This window comes from Pseudopipra pipra, chromosome 12 (genome assembly GCF_036250125.1).
Source record: "Pseudopipra pipra isolate bDixPip1 chromosome 12, bDixPip1.hap1, whole genome shotgun sequence".
Classification (NCBI taxonomy): domain Eukaryota; kingdom Metazoa; phylum Chordata; class Aves; order Passeriformes; family Pipridae; genus Pseudopipra; species Pseudopipra pipra.
Window position 1 is genome coordinate 5966978 of NC_087560.1, and position 20041 is coordinate 5987018.

The 20041-nt window shown below is 53.2% G+C and overlaps 1 protein-coding gene across 1 annotated transcript; it reads right to left on the reverse strand.

Annotated features, from left to right (window-relative positions):
- Positions 1 to 699: 699 nt before the first annotated feature.
- On the reverse strand, positions 700 to 19123 carry DUOX2 (dual oxidase 2). The gene is made up of 33 exons (XM_064668667.1): positions 18949 to 19123; positions 18153 to 18236; positions 16502 to 16666; positions 15710 to 15897; positions 14505 to 14706; positions 13775 to 13941; positions 13630 to 13690; positions 13412 to 13508; positions 13132 to 13219; positions 12704 to 12806; positions 12248 to 12411; positions 11639 to 11805; positions 11354 to 11472; positions 10392 to 10529; positions 10062 to 10175; positions 9261 to 9463; positions 8882 to 9067; positions 8259 to 8484; positions 7570 to 7663; positions 7203 to 7378; positions 6892 to 6958; positions 6351 to 6446; positions 5410 to 5588; positions 4335 to 4565; positions 4004 to 4103; positions 3837 to 3886; positions 3583 to 3710; positions 3236 to 3389; positions 2865 to 3097; positions 2545 to 2703; positions 2245 to 2400; positions 2022 to 2150; positions 700 to 1557 (listed from the first exon to the last, which is right to left on the reverse strand). Exons 1-33 carry the CDS (start codon positions 19010 to 19012, stop codon positions 1435 to 1437), a joined length of 4611 nt encoding a protein of 1536 aa, XP_064524737.1. The 5' UTR covers positions 19013 to 19123; the 3' UTR covers positions 700 to 1434.
- Positions 19124 to 20041: the final 918 nt, after the last annotated feature.

A 20041-nucleotide genomic window follows, 5' to 3' on the forward strand; every position in this document is an offset into this window, starting at 1 on the left:
TGTTGGCAAGACTGTGAGACCTCAAATGACCCAACAACTTGCAAATCAAAGCTTATGTTTATTCCAGAGGTGGCCAAATTAATCCTGGCAGAAGTGGAAGCCCCCAACTCCATGCTGAGTTTTACAGGGATGATACATAATCCAGGGGAACTTTCTGTAGCCAGAAGGAGAAGTGGCCAAAGTATGTGCTCAGCACATTCCAGTGCTGGGGGGATCCCCACTGGCATGGCTGGGGGACCACTAGCCATCCTGACTCCCATGCTGGAGGGAACCCCATAGTCAGCCTGGGGGACAAGTGGCCATCACAACACTCAGTTATTACTGGGAAATAGAAGCTTGCTCCCTGTGCTCTTGGGAGACTGTTTAACATCCGGAGGGCTGGAGCTATTCCCACGGCTCAGCCTGTTTGGACTCCTTGGCTAATTGGCTCCCATGCCTGGTCTTGCCACATGGCCACTGCAGGGGTATTGTGGGGTGTGATGGGTCTGGGGAGGCACAGTCTGGGGGGCTGTGTCTGTATTCCCCACCTCTGACCCCATGTACATCACCAGTGCAGGGGACACCCGCTCCAGTTTAACCCATTTCCCAGTGAGCTGGAGTTAATGCTCTGTGCTGAGAGCAAGGCCAGCACTATGCCATGAGTATGGCAAACCTCCAGGGGACCAAGAACCAACTACAAGAGGCAAGAAAGTGTTTTAGTACTTTGAACAGCTTTATTTAAGCTCAACCACAGCCTGCAAGAGAGGCAGCAACGCAAAGCCAGGCATTACTTAAAAAAGCACAAGTGATCCCTGATTGAAGGGACGCTGCTGAAAGAAGCCAATGCAAACACAACTAAGGCCCTTTGCAAACCCAGAAAAGGCTCAGAGAGTTAACAAGCAGGCACCCACAAGTGTATTAGGAAAGCTGAGCCTGTTTCAAGGAGAGAGATGGTGGGAAGCTCTTTGGCTCCTCACCCCATGTGTGCTCCACATTGGTCTTGGGGCAAAGTGCTTTGGATTCAGGTTGTGCAGGCACCAAGCTGTTCCCCAAAGCTGGGCAGAGACATTCCCTGAGTCCCACAGCAGAGCACAAGCTCTGTGTTGTGGGATTAATGTAGCAGAACTGGGCTTAACTCAAACACTGTGGTTTTTTGACTGGGACATGCCAGCCCAACCCTGGGCATGGGGCTGCAGCAATGTGTGGATGGTATTAGTATGCCCTGGGCTCAGGGGTTCACAGTGGGGCTGTGTGGGGTGATGATGGGATGGCAGTGCTTTACTGGCACACCAGTCTCAGCTCTGCAGGTCTCAGTGTCCCTGCTCTCGGCCATGGATGGCTTTCTCTGGGGCGTGATGGTGAGTGGGAGCCCAGGACCATGGCCACCCACTGCATTGCTGCCCAGGTGCTGGGATGGACCAGACTGCAGCCCAGGGTAAAAAGCATGGGGTAGGGTCAGAAATTCTCATAGTGATGTGCAAAGTAGGTCTGGTCCTTCTTGTTCATCTGCCGACAAGCCTGTTCCACACTCTTTGTCATCCCAGGTGGGCCACAGCTGAACACCCCAATCTTCTGCACCTGGGAAGGGGGAAGCCAAAGGGGTCAGACCCAGGAACACCAGCTCTCCCTGCAGTCCAGCCCCCCTTGGCCCCTTGCCCTCTGACAGCTTTGGGCATGGACCATGGCCGTGCTCTCTGTCCCAGCCTCTGGAGGCTTTTGGAGAGACTGTCATTTCTGTGAGGGCTGTTAAATCTGTGGTGGCTATGGAGGCTGTGAGGGCAGTGAAGGAAGGATGGGAGCCCCAAGACCCGGTTGCACCCAGGGTCCTGCAATAGCAGGGGGTGTTTGGCTAGCATGGGAAACTGCTGACTCTTGCAGCTCAACCTGGCTCCAGAGGAAAAGCAGGATCCCTGTCCCTTCTGCCCTGTCCTTGGTGCAGATGCCACCAAGCTCTCCAGGACCTTGGGGCCAAGCTGGGACCAGTTCTCCACTGGCCAGTGGGTGCACCTTCTCCTGTGCCCCATCCCCAGCCAGGCACTGACCTCAGGGTGCACCTCCTGCAGCGAGTTGAAGAAGGGTACGAAGGGAGGGCGCCCAAAGTGGGTGATGGAGCGCAGCCCCGTGAACAGGCTCTTGTTCAGCACCTTCTGGAAGTGCCGCTCGCAGATGTACTGGAAGAGAGATCGGTGCACGTCAGATGGCCCTGCGTGGCCTGGCGTGGCCTGGCACGGCACAGCAGCCTCTCTGGTGGGGGGCAAGGCTCACCAGCATGGTGGTGCGCAGATCGAACTTCTCGGCCATCTGCGTGATGTAGATGTGCACAGAGACCAAGTTGTTCCTGTCTGACTCTTCCACCTCCCGGATGATGTCAGTCAGCCACTCAAACTGCCGCTGCGTGCGTGTCACCCAGATGAAGTAGATCTGTGGCACATGAGGATGAGGCTCAGAGTGGGGCCAGCACCCTTATGCAAGTCCGTGGGCTCCCTGGAGGATTTTACCCCCAAAGAGGTCAGAAGCAGCAGGAGGCATCTTGGGAGGGCTTGTCTTTCAGATGCTTCCTCTTACCTTCTTACACAGCAGCTTGGAGTTTATGGATGACTTGAAGACCAGGTCCTTGAGGATGGATGCGAAGGGTGTCACCCCAATGCCTCCTCCCACCAGCACTGACACCTCAAATTTGTTCCACTCCTGGTGGCCCTCCCCGAAGGGCCCGTCAAGGTAGAGCTGGAAGGGAGTCAGCCATTAGCAGAACATCTCCCATCTCTGCTTGCCCAGGTCTTGGTTGCCCTCAGGGCTGGAGAAGCACCTCAGGCTTGGCACAACCCCTTGCTGAGATGCTCTTGGGCTCAGATGTCCCTGTGCGTGACATCCTGTGCAGGGCTCACCTTGGGCAGCTTGCCGATGAGGGCCAGGCTCTCTGGGGAGTAGAGCTCCCGCAGGCGGGTGGTCCAGGGCCCCACAGCACGGATGTGCAGGCTCAGCGTGTCCTCGTGTGGCGCCGAGGTGAGGGTGAAGGGGTGGTACTCCGTGGTGCCCAGGGCCACGCAGGCGATGCGCACCCACTGCCCGGACTTGTAGTCAAAGTCCTGCGGCCGCTGGAACTGGAGGTGGGTGACACCTATGGGGAGACGGGGATGGTGGCTCTGGTAAGGTGGAGATGTTGAGAGGTGGAGGCTCCTGCATTGCTGCAACCCCTGATGCTCTTGCAAAGAGCCTGGGCTGGGCTGGTGCCCTGTGGCCAGGGATGTCGTGGTACCTGAGGGCAGGAGCTCGGCTTTCACCACGCTGATCTCCACCTTCTTCCTGCTCAGGCTGAGCAGCTTGTCCGCACTGTAGATGAGAGCCGGGATGATGAAGTAGATGTAGAAACGGGGCTGCTGGATCAGCGCATAGCTGCCATGGATGATGACCTGGGCAGGGAGCAGAATCCATTAACAGGGCAAGCCATTCCCCCAGGGCTAATCTGGTGGCAGCTCAGCAGCAGCAGGGAGGCAGGAGTGGGGCCACCAGCTCCCTTGAAACCATCTCATCAGCTGTATTGACTGAAGCCATAGGCTTGCAGTGCATCAGCACCACCCCTCCCTCCCAGCCCAAATCCTTTACCAGGACATAGAGCAGCACATAGAGGTGGTGGGTGATCCAGAAGCCCTGGAAGCTGACACGTCGGAAGTGGTAGGTGGCGAACACATACATCACAGCAAGGACCACAAGCAGCAACACTCCTGTCATACCTGTGAGAGGAAAGGTTGGAAGGTCCTAGGGGGAACAAAGCAGTCCCATAGGGGCTCTCCCTGGGCTGGGCAGAGAGCTGCCCATCCACACAAAGGTGTGCAGGTCTATCTGCTAGGTGTTCTCACCTGGAACAGTCTGGAAGAACCACCAGTAATACTTCTGTGGGAGCTGTGACCTGGAGAGGGACAAGAGATTGCACCATGGAGTGACCAGAATGAACTCTTGGTTTCTATTTTCATTCCTATCCATGCCCAGGACACTCTGTCTGGACTCTGCTCTAAATCCCACCTACCCATCATCTGTGAAGACATTGGAGAAGAGGCAGGAGAGCACGCTGAGAGGTGTGACTGAGAAGATATAGACATTCACTACATGACCTGCAGTGTGGAGCACTGTGAGAGACAAAAATAGGGAGAAAGAAGCATCATTTGATGTGGATGGAGATGTGTCAGACCCTGTTAATGTCCCCAGGGACCTGGAGATTCCTCCTCGTCTCTAGTGCAGCCCATCTATGTCTCCACAGGGTCTTCAAGCTTCTGCCTGGTCCTGCCATGGTGTGATGGGCTGGCCCTTTTGCTTTAGCTGTGGTTTGTGGGCGGCACATCCCCCAGCAGCCCACCCACCTGAGAAAATCAGGGCTGCCATGGCAATCCAGCGGTGGAAATCGACGGCGGCATCGAAGGGGATGTAGTGGTTGAGGAAGGTCTCCCGCAGGACAGTGATGAGGTTGCGGCACATGGTAAGCAGGATGTAGGAGTACAGGAAGGAGATGGAGGCAGCTGCTCCCCGGGAGATGATGATCCCCACAAAGGTGGTCTGTGCGATTCCGGTGCTGGGGGATGCAAAGGCATAGTCTGGGGAGAGAGAGCAGAGGGAGTCAGTGTCCCCAGCCATGACCTTTCTTGCAACAAGGGGGTGACCACCTTTGTGGCTTCACCAAAAAGAGGTTCCCAGGGATAGGTTTGTGTGGGAAAAGGGGCATGACCCCCTAGAACTGATGGGTGAAAGGGTATCCTTGGAGATCCAGGGAGGGGATTTTCCTCCTCTGGTGGGCACTGGGATACTGCACCTTGGGAACTGTGGCCTCAGTTGGGGAATCCAATATAAGAGGTCTCCACAACTGAAATAGAGTCCAGTGGAGGCCACTAGGATGGGTGAGGGCTGGAGGATGTCATGTAGGGGAAAGGCTGAGGGAAATGGGTTTGTTCAGGTTGGAGGAGATGGGTCAGGGAAGACCTGGTGGCTGTCTGCAACCACTTCATGGGTGTACAGAGGTGGGAGAGCCAAAGTTGTTCTGAGAGATGCACAGTGGAAGGATGTGAGGCAACAGCACGAATTTCACAGGAAAAAGCTCAGGTTTGATGTAAAATAAAAACTCTTCACAGGGAGGATGGTCAAAAACTACTGCAGGCCCAGCGAGGTGGTGAGATCACCAACCTTGGAGCTGTTTGCACCTTCTTTAGATAAGGCCTTCAGCAGCCTGATTCAGCTTTGGAAATGGCCTTGCCCTGAGCAGGGCATTGGACCAGACCGTTCCAGAGGTTCCTTCCAACCTCAGTGACCCTTTGGTTATTCCAGGGGAGGAGTGACACTGTGGCCCAGAGCTGTGCCATGCAACGCCCCACCACACCCAGCACAACCAGCAGCTTAGAGGCACCAAGTCCACGTGGCGGGCAGCGGGGCTGGGTGGGCACTCACAGTAGGCTCTCTCCACGAACACGCCGGCGGTGATGGCGGAGAAGAGGATGACGCAGACGATGTGGCGCCGGTAATTCTCAATGAAGCGCTTGAACTCCTGGATCTTCTGCTGAACTCGGCTCCGCTTGTACCTCTTCCTCTGCGCCTCAGTGTACAGGCGCAGCTGGTACTGGTTCCCCCTGGCAAAGACAGGAGGGCTGGTGTCACTGCGAGGTTTCCCCAGCTCAGGGCCGCGCTGCCCAGATTTGGGGCTGCCTCCCAAAGTGCTGTGGCCACCTCTGCACATCAGTGATGGGGTGACCTGCAGAGCGCAAGTCAGAGGGTAATCTCAGGTCAGCCTTGCAAGCCTTAACGGCTGTAAAACCTGATAACAAATGTGTAAACAGTGACTCATAAATAAAACCATAGATAAGAACTGCCAGAGATAATTTTCATAGTAATAATCAACTGTCCAAATGATTCTGCATGGGACCAATTTCCTTAATTGGAGCAATTATGGCAAACCAAGATATTGTTGCCAACAGTAAAAACAACTGAACCGATTCCTTGCAGAAATACTTGCTGCTGCCACAGCAGCAAGGACCAGAGTATCTCCTGCAGCTCTTGCAGAGAGCCCAGGTGACCCAGCAGCATCCCAAGGGATGGAGGAGTACAGGCAGGAACTGTCAGACAAGACCCCTCTCTAAAAACCGCTATCCCAGGCTCTGGAGTTGGCCACTTCATTTTTTTTTTTTTTGTAGAGGCACATCACCCAGACCCAGATATGACACTGTCCCTGCCAAGTTGGGGCTGTTCCTGTAGCTCCTTGGCCAGTGGGAGCCTCCTTGCAGCAGTGCCATTTGACTGGAGGGCTGCCCAATCTGACTAGGGCACGTGAGAAACAGCAAACAGGCTGAACCTGAACCCCAGAAGCACAACCATAGAGGAGAGGCTGTACTCACTTTCTGCCTGGTCTCTTCCTCAACTCTTGCCCTTCTCGTTCCACATAGTGACTCACAGTGTCCAGATTTGGGTCTCTCTCCTCCTCTGAGATGGTTCTGTTGGAAATAGAGCTATGTCTAGCCCAAAGCCCTATTTGCAGGAAAGGCTTGGCAAAATTATCCCCTTTCCCCTGCTTCCCATCTCAGGCTCAGCTGGGAAGGTGTCCAGCTCTTTCCCACAAATCTGTCTGTTAACTTTAATTGCACGTGGGCTGGATTTGCTTCAACATAACCCTTTCCTCTGAAAAGCAAGGCAGGACTCCCACCCCCATGTAGGGGATGCAACAGGGGCTCTGCAGGGGGCAGTTCCTCCCCTTTGGCTGTGCCCAGGGAGGAGGGCAGCAGCCCCACCCTGGTGCCTGGTGTGCACCTCCCACCAGGATCATCCCCCTTCCCCAGCACTGGAAGTGCCAACACCTGGTGGGAGCATTTGTTGGAAGGACTGGGGATATGCACTGGGGCAGAAAGAACAGCAGAAACAAGAACAAGGAGGGGGGCTTACCCTTTTGGCTCTTTCTTTATGAAGGAGACACAGTTGTGCAGGTTTTGCTTGAACACCTCAGGGACACCTTTGAGGAGCAAAAGGACAAGCAGCCATTCAGAGCATGCAAGACAAGGATTAGGATTCTCCCATGGGCAGGGAGAAGCTCTGAGCTGACCCAAACCTGTTGCACATGAAGCAACAGCTGGTGCCCCATTACTGCAGTTGGGTTGGAGGGATTGATGGGACAGGATTTGGGAGCTCCAATGGGTGCTGCTCATTTCCTCCCGCCCTGCAGGGCCTGGGGTCACCCAGTGCTCGTGCCCACTGACCTTTCACACAGAGATGGGTGAGACGAAGCTCGCTGTTGTGGTCCCGCAGCATGTAGTGGAAATTCTCCCACGTCAGCTCATCCCTGTCCTGAAACCCTGAGGCCCGAAACATGGACTCAGTCACCTGCTCTGCCTGTTCTCTTGACAGGCAATTGTTGGAGATCTCGATGAAGGACCTGGAGCAAGGAGGGGAGACGGGAACATCAGTTCAAATAACATGGCAGAGCCCCTGACAAATTTTATGGGAGTGGTTGTGAGTGTTGAGCCCATGAGCTTCTTAGGGACTGAATCACAGAAACTGGGACCTACTTTTGAAGACATGTGTGTCTATAGACATTGTGAAAACATATTGAGAGAGGAGAAGTACCTGACCATCCTCAGAAACTCCTCCTTGGAGAGGAACCCATTCTCATCGATGTCATACATCCTGAACATCACCTGGGACTTCTCCTCTGGGGACCCTAGTGGGGAGAGAGAGAGGTGAAGTAAGAAAAAGATCACATTTTCACTAACAGAGATGCTTTCAAACACTGTCTTTGAGCACATGGACCTGCAGCAGTGAAGCCTCACCCTTCTACCAACTTTCTCAAGTGCAAGGTGAAACATTGGGTAGACATACATTCTTGGGCATTATTTTGCAAAGTCAAAATGTGCTTTTACACAGCAATGATTTTCTGGAAGATGTTTTGATTGACTCTGACATTTAATGCCTCCATCTATGAATCCAGCTTTCCGGTGGTCATTTAGGGAGATTCAGGTGTCAAATATAGTTGCTATGATCTCTCAAGGACAGGATGTGTGGTCCCTTCAGGAAACAGGGCAAATGTGTCTGTGGTGGTGGAAAGTAGCTCCCCTCATTAACAGTCTTCCAGAAAACACAATTACATGGTCACTGCCTCATAACTCAAGTTGAGCTTGTCCTAAGTGAAGGGAATTTTAATCTGTAGCCGTGTCTACAGACTGACCTGCTGGATGGACCTTGTCCTTCATTCTGTCAGAGCCTAGAGATGGGACTAAGGATAACAGATGGAGTCACCAACCAGCCCCAGCTCCCACCTTTCATAAAGACCACCAAGATGTCCAGGAACTCCCGGAAGGAGATGTAGCCATTGCCATCTTTGTCAGCCAGGGAGAACATGGAGTCCACAAACATGGAGTGGGCCTTGAGCCCCAGGGCCTCGGCGAACTCAGCCCTGCTCAGCTCACACGTCAGAGACTCCCTTGCCTTCTGTGAAGATTTGAAGTTGAGCTCTCCTGCATCGGACCTGTCGATTTCCAGCACCTGCAGGTTGTGTCCCACAGAAGAAATCCTGTGAATACTGGCTCTTGTTTCCTTCCTGACCTATTGCACAAAGACTGGTGGCTCCCCTGGCACAAAACTCATGACAAATACCATGGGGAAAGTCCCGTATCTCTCCTACACAATGTGACTTTCACACTGCATACCACTGACCACTCTGGAGACCTCAGTTACATCATCCAAAAGCCTCTTTGCAACTTTAGATGCTTATATCACTGCAGCAGATCTCCCTTTGTGTCCCTCGGTCCTGGAAGTGTTAGCAGCTTCCTTGTATCTGGCTTACCAGCTCTTATGGAGAGCAACAGCACCAGCATTCATTGTTTAATCAGTACAGAAATACCTTCTTCCAGGCACCAGAGCCTGCCACACCTCTACACACCTGAGCAAACAGGTGCCTGAAGAAAGTCTCCAGAATTTGTTTTCTCTGCTCCTGAGTGACTGCCCATTTCATAAGGTTCTGCTCCTTCGTCTCAGACAGATGCAGGTAGAGGCCATTCTCATTCAAGTAGTTCTGTAGCTTTCCAACAAAGCTGCTCCTCTCGGCCTCCTCACAGAAGAGCAGCACCTGCAAAGGACCCCACCGACTGGCTGTGATCATCAGAGGCTCAGCTCATGGTATGAGCTGGACCTGGTGGTTTGCAGGAGGCCACAACCATCCTTTAAGGACCTATACTGTTCCCAGTGTCCTGACCGAGTGGTGCAGAGGACTGTGGAGGGTCCAGAGAAAGGTGTCATACCCCAGGCACCATGGTACTCACCAGGTCATACTCCTTGGGGCTCTTCAGGAGCAGAGCTTTGTTCCCTTTGTTGTTGGAGAGGATCACCTCCACCCTTTGGTAGGCTTTCAGGTTGATGCTCCGCATCACAGACCCTCTCCCATCCAGCACTTTGAGCACTTTGTCAGCTTGGAGCTGGATGTAGACAGGACAGCTGTCTGTCTTGGGGCCGTGCCACTCCATGGCTGATGGGAGAGAGCACAGGACTCAGCTGGAAAGGAGCACCCAGGCTCCTACTCATGCCAGCACCTCCTTCACCCAGATGCAGTTTGGGAGAGATTTCACGACCAGGCACATCTTAAAGGAATAATGATGATCTCCCAGCTGCACAGCTCAAGCACACGGCCACAGGAGGAGTACAAACTACAAAGCAGGGAGGCAGGATTTTTCCAGTACCCAGAGCAAGGAGATACAGTCCCTGTCCTGGAGCTACTGGTGCAATTGCTTTACATGTGTTTCCTTCAGGCAAGGTGTGATCTGGGGAGGGTTGGAATTAGAGGGTCATATGGTGACTCAGGTTGGAAGGGTTCCTTGCCCAACCTCCTGCCCAAAGTAGGACCAGCCACAAGTCAGTCTGCTCAAGGATTTATCTGGTCAGGTCTTGGATAGGATGGGCTATCAAGCCCTCTGGGCTCCCTGCTCCACTGCTTGACCATCCTAGGGAAACAGTTCCTCCTTACATCCCATCTAGATATAAGCCCCAGGCCCAGCCCTGCCTCACTGTGTGCCCTGACTCCAGCAGCATCACCAGACACTGTCACAGGGTTGGCAGTGCCACCTCACCGTGTGTGGCCTCGCCGGTCACCTTTGTGCGCACTCTGGTGCTCTGCTGCTTCTGCAGCTTCTTGAAATCTCTCTTGCGGAAAGCAGCGACGATCCAGGCAACAAACAGAGTCACTGGGGACACACAGGAGAAGGAGGTGTGAGATATCACAAAGCTCCTTCCCACTTTTGGCTCCCTCCTGGTGCCCAAGGACCCTGCCAGCTCAAGGACCTCGGGAGCGACAAGGACTCAGCAGCTCCTGCTGGGAGGTGCTTAGTCCATGGGCACTCAGCCCCTTTCTCTGGTGGAGAGGTGGAAGAGAATAAGGATAAGGAAATGGAGAGACAAACCCAAAGGCAGACAGCAGAGGACAACGATGATGATCCCAAAGCCTGCGCCGCTGCCTGCAAAGTAGTCCAGCACCACCATGGGAGTGCAGTTGGCCAAGTGTTGAGCTGTCAGCTGCTGGGGCTGGGGGCACGGGTCCCCTGCAAGGGGGAGACAGCCTGTGAGTGTCACCAACCTTTTACCCATCTCGCCTCCATCACCCCCAGGAACCTTTGCCCTAAAATGTGGATGGGGCTCGTGGCTGAATCACCCAGGGAGCACTTCAAAATTGGGATGCTTGAATTAAACTCCAGATACTGGGTTGAGCCTTTGGTTTTGGGTTGAACCTTTGCCTGACACAGCAAACCGAGTGCAGAACTGGACTCAAGAGCTCTGTGGGCTCAGCACCATCACTCCCCCAATGGGATGGTCTGAGCAAGAAGCACCCTGGACCATGGAAAATTTGGGCTCAGAGCTTCTGCTCATCCAGACACTGCAAATCCAGGGAGCTCTCCTGCTGCAATTACATGGAGTGCATACCAAGGAAACAAAAACACCTTACAAGGGCTGGAATGCGACCCAGATGAAATGCTTATGGTAAATGGGAGGGGTGTGGCAAGATTCCAAGAGGAAAAGGCATATTGCCAAACACAGTACCATGACATGGTCTAGTAACCATGGTGGTGTTGGATCAAGGGTTGGACTTGATGATCTCAGAGGTCTTTTCCAACCCACTTGATTCTATGATTCTATGCCTTTTCACCTTGGGGTCATGCCTGGACTTCAGTCCTCTTTCATATCTGCATCACTGCATCAATGTTTTGCTCACAAGCAACCCTTGCATTTTGTACTCATTTTGTGGGCTTAGGATCACATCAGGCAACAACCCCAATGTGTTCCCGGTGTCACTGAGTCACCAGCTCTGTCACCAGGATGGCTCTGCTTCCCTCACTGCCTTGCTGGAGCCATTCCCTCCTGCACTCACCATTTCTCCAGGTGAACACCTGAGTCTGGATGTCTGTGGAGTTGGCGTAGGTGACGGCAGCCAGGACGTCGTGAAAGGTGATGTTACGGATCTCCTTGATTTCCTCCTCTGTGAAGAGCCTGTGGAAAAGGACATAGGGACAAGGAGCGGCCCTGGGTGTTACTGACCAGCAACAGGAGGGAACTGAGAAAGCTGGAGGATGCTTTTTCCCTCAGCTCCAGTTTCCCTGCACTACTGGGGCTTGCAGAGCAGTGGGCAGATGCCAGATAGGGAAGAGGCCTTTACCCATTCTTGGTGTTTTCAAACCAAAACCTGTCGCTGTCACGCAGGCGCACAAACTGCTCCAGGATGATGGTGCTGAAGAGGGAACCATCAGCCTCCAACATGCCTCCAGGGAGCAGCTCCAGCCCAGCCATGTCATTGGCATACAGGGCAGCAACCTTTTGCAGGACCTGGTGAGAAACGCCCACCGCACATACGTGAGCACCGGGAATTCTGCCAGGGCACCAGAAAGTCTTGGCAAGCTTCAGGAGAAGCAAGGAATGCGCATTTCCCAGGCATCACACATCTGTGGGCTGGGAAGGTGCTGAGCCCCACACAGCCTGGAGCTCATGGCTTGGACTTGAGTAACTAAGCATCACTCCCAGGGCATCTCAGCTCTGGGAGGAGCATAGTGCCCAGTGGCACAGGAGCTTAGCACCAGGACAGGATGATTTATTCATACCATGTAATTACACAGTTATCCCAATGCAACAACTCTGCAGGCATGGAAATCAGATAGGGCAGAGCATGCACTTCCTCTTCCTATGATGCTGCAGAATTCAGTTCCTGCCTGGAATGTCCCAGCATTCTCTGACCCACATACATTCGGTGCCCAGGCCACTTCCCTGTTACCTGTGGCTCCAGGTGTGGTGCAAGGTTTGACCAGTTCTGGAGAGGTTCCAACCCAAATTGCTCCCGGGCTTGGTTATAGGTTGGCAGGCCAAGGTCTCGTCCTCGCTGGATCCAGCTGGCCACATAGTCAGTGCGGGAGTACTTCAGGGGCCCATACCAGTAATCTGTGTGTGGATTTGAAGCCATGGTGATGGCAAGGCTGAACCAGAGGAGCTATAGCTGCTGGGCTGGCCTCGTGCTGGCTTTGGGCTGTGCTGAACACAGATATCATCTCCATGCCCTTGCCAAAATGGTCCCACGGACACACTTAACACATCCTGTGGCTTCTCTGCACCTCCATTAACAAGGCTGAAGCTGAAACACTGTTTGGGTGCTGCTAGTGGTGACAATGGGACTTGCCCCCTGCACAGCCCCAGGAGTGAGGGTCCCCCACTGATGAGCAGCTGCAGTACAGACCTTGGAGATCTTCCACGACAATGTTGTCCTCCTTCTCTGCAATCTGTGAGCTCATCCCCAGCAGGAGGTTGTCCACATCCTCTGCCTGCTGCAGCCCTGGCCTCTGAGGGGAGATGGGAAGAGCAGGTGATTCCTTAAATGACCAAGGATGGGAGGTAGCCCCACACACCCCACAGGGGTGCAGTTCCTGGATGTAGGAGGATCAGGGACTTCTTCCAGGCTCGTTTCCTCTACGTCAGCTCAACCTTGAGGTCTGAGCCTGACGCAGCTGAAGGAGGCATCTGGGATGCTGGATGGGGAGGATCTCACACCCTGGGCTGACTGTCATGCTCTACACCTAATTTCCTTTGTGGCATCCTCCATAAAATAGAGTCCCTTCCCAGCCAGCCTCCCACATCCTCAGGAATCCTGCACTCCCTTCCCTGTACCTCTCTGCTCCAGTAGCTGTTGCAGAGCCGCACTGCTGGGAATGAGCCACTGGGGCCAGATACGTTCTGGAACCGGCACTCGGTGTCTCTGGAAGAGCAGAGAAGGGTTGGACCTACAGCCCTAGCCACAGCTGCCCAGAGCTGACAGGGCTTGCCTGTCCAAGCCAAGAGCAGGACATAGGGAAGGGGCAGGCACCATTGCCAGCTACCACCCCAGCTCGGGCATCCCCTTCCCTGGCAGGGGCACTGCATTCCCACAGCCCTGCCAGGCTGCTCCTACCTCTTATAAATGCCCGGTGGCACCATGGTGGCCAGGAATTGCGCAGCAGCTGCCACGAACTCTGGCGAGAGGCTGGGGTCCAGGTGCTGCTGGTAACCTGGGAGGCAGCAGCCAGGCTGGAGGAAAAAGGGGCCAAGCTCCCTCTCCCACCTCATCCCCCACCTCCCCGGTCCCCCCACCCCTCCTTCCCACACTCTATTGCCTGTCGTACCCCTCACCTTTGTACTCTGGGATGTCTGACCCCAGCAGGGTCGGCAGCCACTCATACAGAATGATGCTCTAGGGAACAGAGGGGATGGGTCAGGGCCCACACCAGGGAGGATGTTGGGGGTCCCAGCAGAGCTGGGGGGTCCCATCCCTCACCTGGAAAGTGGCAATGACCCTCTTGCGAGTGTGCTGGAAGAGATCCTCATCAGACCAGGCGGGGTGCTGCTGGGCCAGCACTGTGGCCAGGTGGTTGTGGTACCGAAACCAGGCGATGCTCTCAGCCTGCAGGAAGGGGTTCTCATTCCCCCAGGCGCTTCCCAGGTCTGCAAGAGCCACCAGGACCTTCAGTGGGGGATGTCACCACTGGGTCTAGCTTTGCCCACAGCTGAAGAAGCACTCCCAGCTCTGTGGCTGCAGCCCAGTGTCCCCTCATCTTCTCACCCTTCCTCCCTCCCCAGGGAGACCAGGAGCCTGAGCAAGTGAGTAGCAGGACTGGCATCTCAGCATGGGTCAAAGGTTGGGCAGGTGAGGAACTCAAAGCAAGCCGAGCAGGTTTGTATCAGCGGCAGCCCCTTTCCCCAGAGAAGATCTCCTGGGATCAGAGTGATCAGCACCTGCTGGTTTCTGACCTGTTGCCCCCTGGGCATGTGGCATCTGGAGTTCAAGGGGTGTCCTTGCTGGGATGTCTTCACTGGGGCACACACCTTCCTCCCCCTTGGGCTGGGAAGCTGCCTGCTCTCCCACAGCCCTCCTGACCCACATGTCCTGCCCCGCTGTACCCCCCGCCCTTTCACTCCGGGCTCAGCTCCAGGGACCTCCTGCTCTCCCTGCTCACAGTCAGGAATGGACAAAGCAGGTGAAAAAACCTTGGGAATGCCACCATTACCGTAGATGCCTTCGAGACCACCCTGTCCCGTGGATGGATCGATCGCCTTCCACATGGGGACCCTCCCGTCTGTCTGCCTCGGGAGGCGTCTGACAGGTCCCGACGCCAACTGTCCCCCGGAGAAGCTCCTCAGGGCATCGCTCCAGGAATGCGAGGGGCCGTAGATGGAGCTGCCGTCCAGCCAGCCCGTCACCCCGTTGGTCTAGGGCAGGCACAGGGAACAGGCGTTAACAGGCGCCGGGGTTTCGGCAGAAAGGTGCAAAAAAGAGGTGTGAAAAGCCCCAGCCTGGCTCTTTTGTTCTTGCAAAGCAGCCGCCCCATCCCCTGTTTTAACAAGAGCTCTCAGGATGCAAACACGACAATCTCTGTGCAAACGTCAGGAATTAGTGCAAGGTACCGGAAAAGACAACGTCTGGACTTTTCATAAGTACATTTTGGGGGTTTTTCCGCAGTTATTTTTGCTATATCAGAGGCAGACATCTGTGAATCCCTATGTGTGCTGGAAGGGGACTAAACCCATCTCTGGGGAAACTGGGAACAAAAGAGCTGTCTCCTCTATCCTCGCAGCAGGGAGTCCCGCTGTCCTGGCAGCATGTTGAGTATCTCCTCTGCCAAATGTTTGCATAAAAACATCCTTTTTATTCTGAAAATACGCTGGAGTTTTCATTTTTCTAGGGTTTTAAACGCTGCTAAAAACATGACTTGCTAAACTGGTCTCATCATGGTTTGTCACGTGAAAGGTTCAGGAGGGTATTTCGCTCCAGTGATTTTGGCTGGGAAGCTTTCCAGCATGAAAGAAATCTTAGGAACACAAACAGCACAGCAAAATTCAGAGAAATTGGGGAAAAACCTGGATTTTTTTCCAAAATTACTGAAATTCAGGGAAGCTTTACAACTTTATATACAGTGCCGGCTCAGCTTTGTGATACGTTATCAAAGATAAGAGTTCATGCTTAAAACAATCTTGTATGATTAACTGATCCAATCATGTTTTCCTTTCCCAAGAAAAGCTTTGACCTCAGGCAACCACTGGTGTCACTCAATGTGAATCTTGGACTTTGTGACTTTGGGTTCATTTCATTGGTTCAAACACTTGAGAGATGTATATTTTTAAGGAAATAGTGGTGCTCTCATTTGAGTTTTGCAAACTCCTTGGCTGATGCAGCCTCTGATGTTGGGCAAAGGGCAAAGAAAACCACACTTACCTGTTCCCGGGGGCTGTTGGGGCTCTGCCCCGTCTCCACAGCCCAGCGGATGCGCTGGAAGGGCAGGACCACATCTCCAGTGCCAGCAGGGTCAAACACTGGGTCTCCAGGGGGGATGTAGATGTTGAGAAACTCAGCAGGGCAGCCGGGTTTCTCCATCTCCAGGATGTCCAAGAGCACATGGAAACCTGACAGAGACACAAGCATGGTCAGCAGCTAGGACAGCTGCCACCAGCAGCTGGAGCAGGACATGAGGGTGGGCAGCTGAGCTGTAGGTGGGCTGAGGGGACCACCACGTGCAGCAAGAGTGTTCAAGGCCAGGTTGGGCAGGGCTTGGAGCAACCTGGTTTAGTGGAACAAGATGACCTTTAAGGTCTCTTCCAACTCAAATCATTCTGGGATGGTGTGATTTTCCAGAGACAGGCGTCCCTGGGCTTGGAGACCCAAGACCCCACTGCTCTGACTTGCAGTTCAGGCCAGCAATCACTCCCAGCACAGCCTTATCACATCCAACAGGCAGTGGGGCAACTCCACCACTAAAACAAAGAGGAAGTTCTCAAACAATAAATATCAGTACTTGGGTCAACTGCCAGAGGCCATCAAAAAGCCACTGTCTCCTGGCTGGACACTACTTTGGGATGGCAGCACCCAAGGCTTTGTGCTCCTGGTGTAGGCCTGCTGTGGAGGGGTGTGTGAGGAGCGCTCCAGCCTGTGATCTTGGGTGTGTGAGAAATCAACATTTTTCCACGCAAAACAGCATTTTTCCAGCCGGTGCCAAGCCCCAGGTCTTACCAAAGAAGACAGCCAGCACGGTCGTGTTCCTGAGTGAGGGCAGCCCGGAGGGGCCTCGTGCCACTGCGGTGCTGAGCTGGCGAGCGTTGGGCACGTGGGGCTCCTGCAGGGCCTGGTAGACGCCGTCGGCAAAGTTGGCCGGCAGGAGACGCCGCAGCTGAGCACCTGCAGCACCAAAACAACATGGAATGGGCCCAGGTGGTACCCAACAGGAGGCACAGCAAGAGGACACCTGCCAGAATCCCAGGAGAGAGCAAGAGGTTGGCACAGATACTCATAGTGGCCAAGAACATGCAAGCTTTGGTGCCCCCACCCAAAACTTCTTGCAACACTGGGGTCAGTACTCTTAAAACCAGGGAGATCTCCATCTCCCTCTCTTCCAGCTGTCCTTCTCTTGTCCATGTGCATGCCTGTTGCCTCCTGGAGGTCTGGGGTGGTGCTCCAGTGGGCAACTGGAGTGACGTTGAGCTGCCCCATGTTGATTATGCAACCCTACACAAGTGTGGGGTTTGCCAGCACCATAAGGAATAGGAGAGGGAACAGCCAGAGAAGCAGCAAGACAGATGAGAAGTTGAAACTTTGCACCCACTGCCAGTCCCAAAATTGAAAAGCCCAGAGGCAAGAGGTTGTTTCTCACTGAAGAATGAGTTAATTTTGAACGGCTCCTCACCAGTGTGGTGGGTTTCATTTGCTGGAGTTCCCCAGAACTGGGGAAATCCTGAATTCCTGCCTTAGTTTGGGGCTTAGTTCCCATAGGTTGGTTTCGAAAAGTTAAAGTCTGATCTGTCCGCTCTGGAAGAGGGAAATCTGCTCTGCCAGGGACCTGCTGGTTTTCTCTGTCAGGCTTTGGTGTAACCAAAGGACTGGTTTATAACATGTTATAAAGCCATTTGGACTCAAAGGAAGCTGTGCAATTGTGTTACCGTATCACCAGATCAGTAACTAATCTGGGCTGCAGTAAAGATAATTCAGAATCTTGAATATTTTAGATAAGATCCTGCTTGATCTGCCTTGGTCACTGGCTCAGGGACATTTCCTAGAGTTGAGCCCCTGGGCTGGTTGTAGGCATGAGGAAGCAGTTCACCACTGCCAGAGGGAAATCTCTAATGCCTCACCCAGTACAGACCAATAGATGGTATCTGCCCTGCGCAGGGCAGAAAATTAGTAGGTCCAGGATGCCGGCCCATGAACTCTTCTGCCTCTACCCTTCTGTTGAATCCTGCTTAAACTCCATGCCCATTTTGGCTAAAGATGGCTTTCTGCAGCTCTGGGCTCCCTGACTATCACTGAAACACCTGCTGGGAAGAGTTGGATCCTCCCTGCCTTGGACATTTTGAGCAGCCTCACAAAGGCACAGCTTTTCCCTGGGACTGATCCAACCTGCAGATGGTGCCTGGGCAGCGGCTAAAAGTGGCAATGACAGGACATTTGAGACAAACTGCGCTGTCTGTCCCCTCCAGGCTGCTCTAACAGGGCTCTCAGGTGCATCAAGGGACCTCAGGGCCATGGGAAGTGGCATTGCCTGCTCACCTGCCTGGTTCAGGCTGAAGTCAGAAAGGTTTTCTTTTCTCAGCCATAAAGCAACCCAGATGCCAATGTGCCAGCTCCCCTCACCCCATCCCACTGTCCCCTCCCCAAGCCTGGCACTCACCCACAGAGCCACGGCTGTGGTGCAGAAGGTTGTTGTACCAGCCGTCGTAGCGCTGGACTTCCCAGGTGATGTTCTCCTGGGCTCCTGGAAGAGATCGGACACACTCGGTGAGCAGTGAAAAAGGAAGTGTGAAATGAGCAACTCCACTACAGAATCATATTTGTATCATGATATTTTCCCATATTCTTTCTGAGACTTTCCATACAAGCAGTTTTTTAGACAAGTTTTGCACTTCTTTTGAGGGATAATATCTAAAACTAGAAATTCATGCTTGTGGTCCTGATGTCCCCAAATCAATTTGTGGCCACCACAAGTCTACTCCCAAAAGACCGTCCTCTCCTCCTCTCTCACTGGATCAGAAGTCTCTCCTTATTTCTGACTCCCACAATGTCTGTGTGAGTCAAGGAAAGACCTTGACAATGGAGTTATGCTAGTGTTTCAGGATCAGTTAGCTTTTATGTTAATTTTTTTTGCTTTTACTGTAGTACTATCAAGGAGGTGCCACTCCTATTTATATATCTAAACTGCAATAGAGGAGTCTCCCAACCTGCATTTTACTCCATTTTTTTTTATCTCCTCACAAACTGCATCATAAAAACATAGATTATCAGAATGGTTTGGGTTGGGAGGGACCACAAACATCATCTAGTTCCATTTGCCCTGACATGGGCATGGACACCTTCCACTGGACCAGGTTACTCTGATATGATGCCCCAAGGGATAGAGGAAACTCCCCTGAGGGGCATCAGCTATCCAGGATCTCCCTTTTGGTCCCCTTCCCTGAAACTGCACTTACTCCCCAAGGTCCACGTCCCCAGCAGAACCACAGTCAAACTCAACATCATCGCTGCACGTTGCATTGACCACTGGGTCGTTGGAAGGAGGGACCTGCAAAGGGAGAGGAGATGGAGGGAGCTGGAGCTGGGCTGCTCCCAGAAGCTGGGAACATGCACAGGCCAAAATCTCAGCTCCTTGTGATTTCTACTGCTTGGTAAAACTCCGCTGCCATCAGCAGCAGTATCTCCCAGCCGTGGGAAGTTGGCAGGGGGCACATGAGACCCCATCCCCTTGGGGAAGTTCTGTCAGGATGTGTCAGCTGGCCTGAGAAGACATTTCTGCTGAAGCAGGACCAATGGCCCTTGGAGTATCCCACCTATAGGCTCACATATCATCCACATTCAGCTGTGCCAGCTCTGTTACAGAAACACACTTTTTGTTACAAAAATAAGTACATTTCAGCTAGGAATTTCTCTGGTATTGACCCATCCAAGCAAAATCCAGCTGTAAACATGATGGAAGAGCCTCAGCTCACAGTCAGGCATCCCAAAGTGTGCAAGTACTGCATACAGGACCTCTTGATCCCCTCCGAGCTAACCCAACAGCACTCCCTCATGATCAGCCTTTCTCATGATGCTTTGCCATCTCTTTTTCCACAAAACCCCTGGATCCAGAGCAGATTTCATCAGCAGGATCTGAACCTTTAAAACTCCAGCCAACAGCTGACAGAAGAGAGGGATTCCCAGCCCTGAACAGTGAAGTGATTTACAGTCACAAATGAAACAATGCTACTACCGCTGGCTTTCCATGCACGTGAATTCCAAATCTGAATTTAACTCCAAGACGGTTTTCCACTAAATATGGCTCTTTGTCTCCATTCCAGCACTGTGGGTGTGTATCCAAAGACCACCATCATTTCAGAGGAGCTGTGCTGCCAAGAGATGCAGCAATGCACAGGTTTCAGCTTTTCATTATTTTAATTAAAACCTAAAGAAAATAGACAGAGCAGCAGCACTGTTGCAGAACTTAGTGTGGTCATACTGGCAGAGGAGAGCAGATCCAAGCAGATCCAAGGAGAGCAGGCTCCAGAAGCCTGGAGCCTGATCCCTATG

Coding starts and splice junctions, on each gene's coding strand:
- DUOX2 (XM_064668667.1), bottom strand. CDS start 19,012: ATGCAACGTGCAGCGATGATGTTGAGTTTGACTGTGGTTCTGCTGGGG. Junction 13,691..13,774: donor GGGTCATTGCCACTTTCCAG/GTGAGGGATGGG, acceptor TCTGTTCCCTAG/AGCATCATTCTGTATGAGTG. Junction 9,068..9,260: donor GCCCCAAGGAGTATGACCTG/GTGAGTACCATG, acceptor GGTCCTTTGCAG/GTGCTGCTCTTCTGTGAGGA.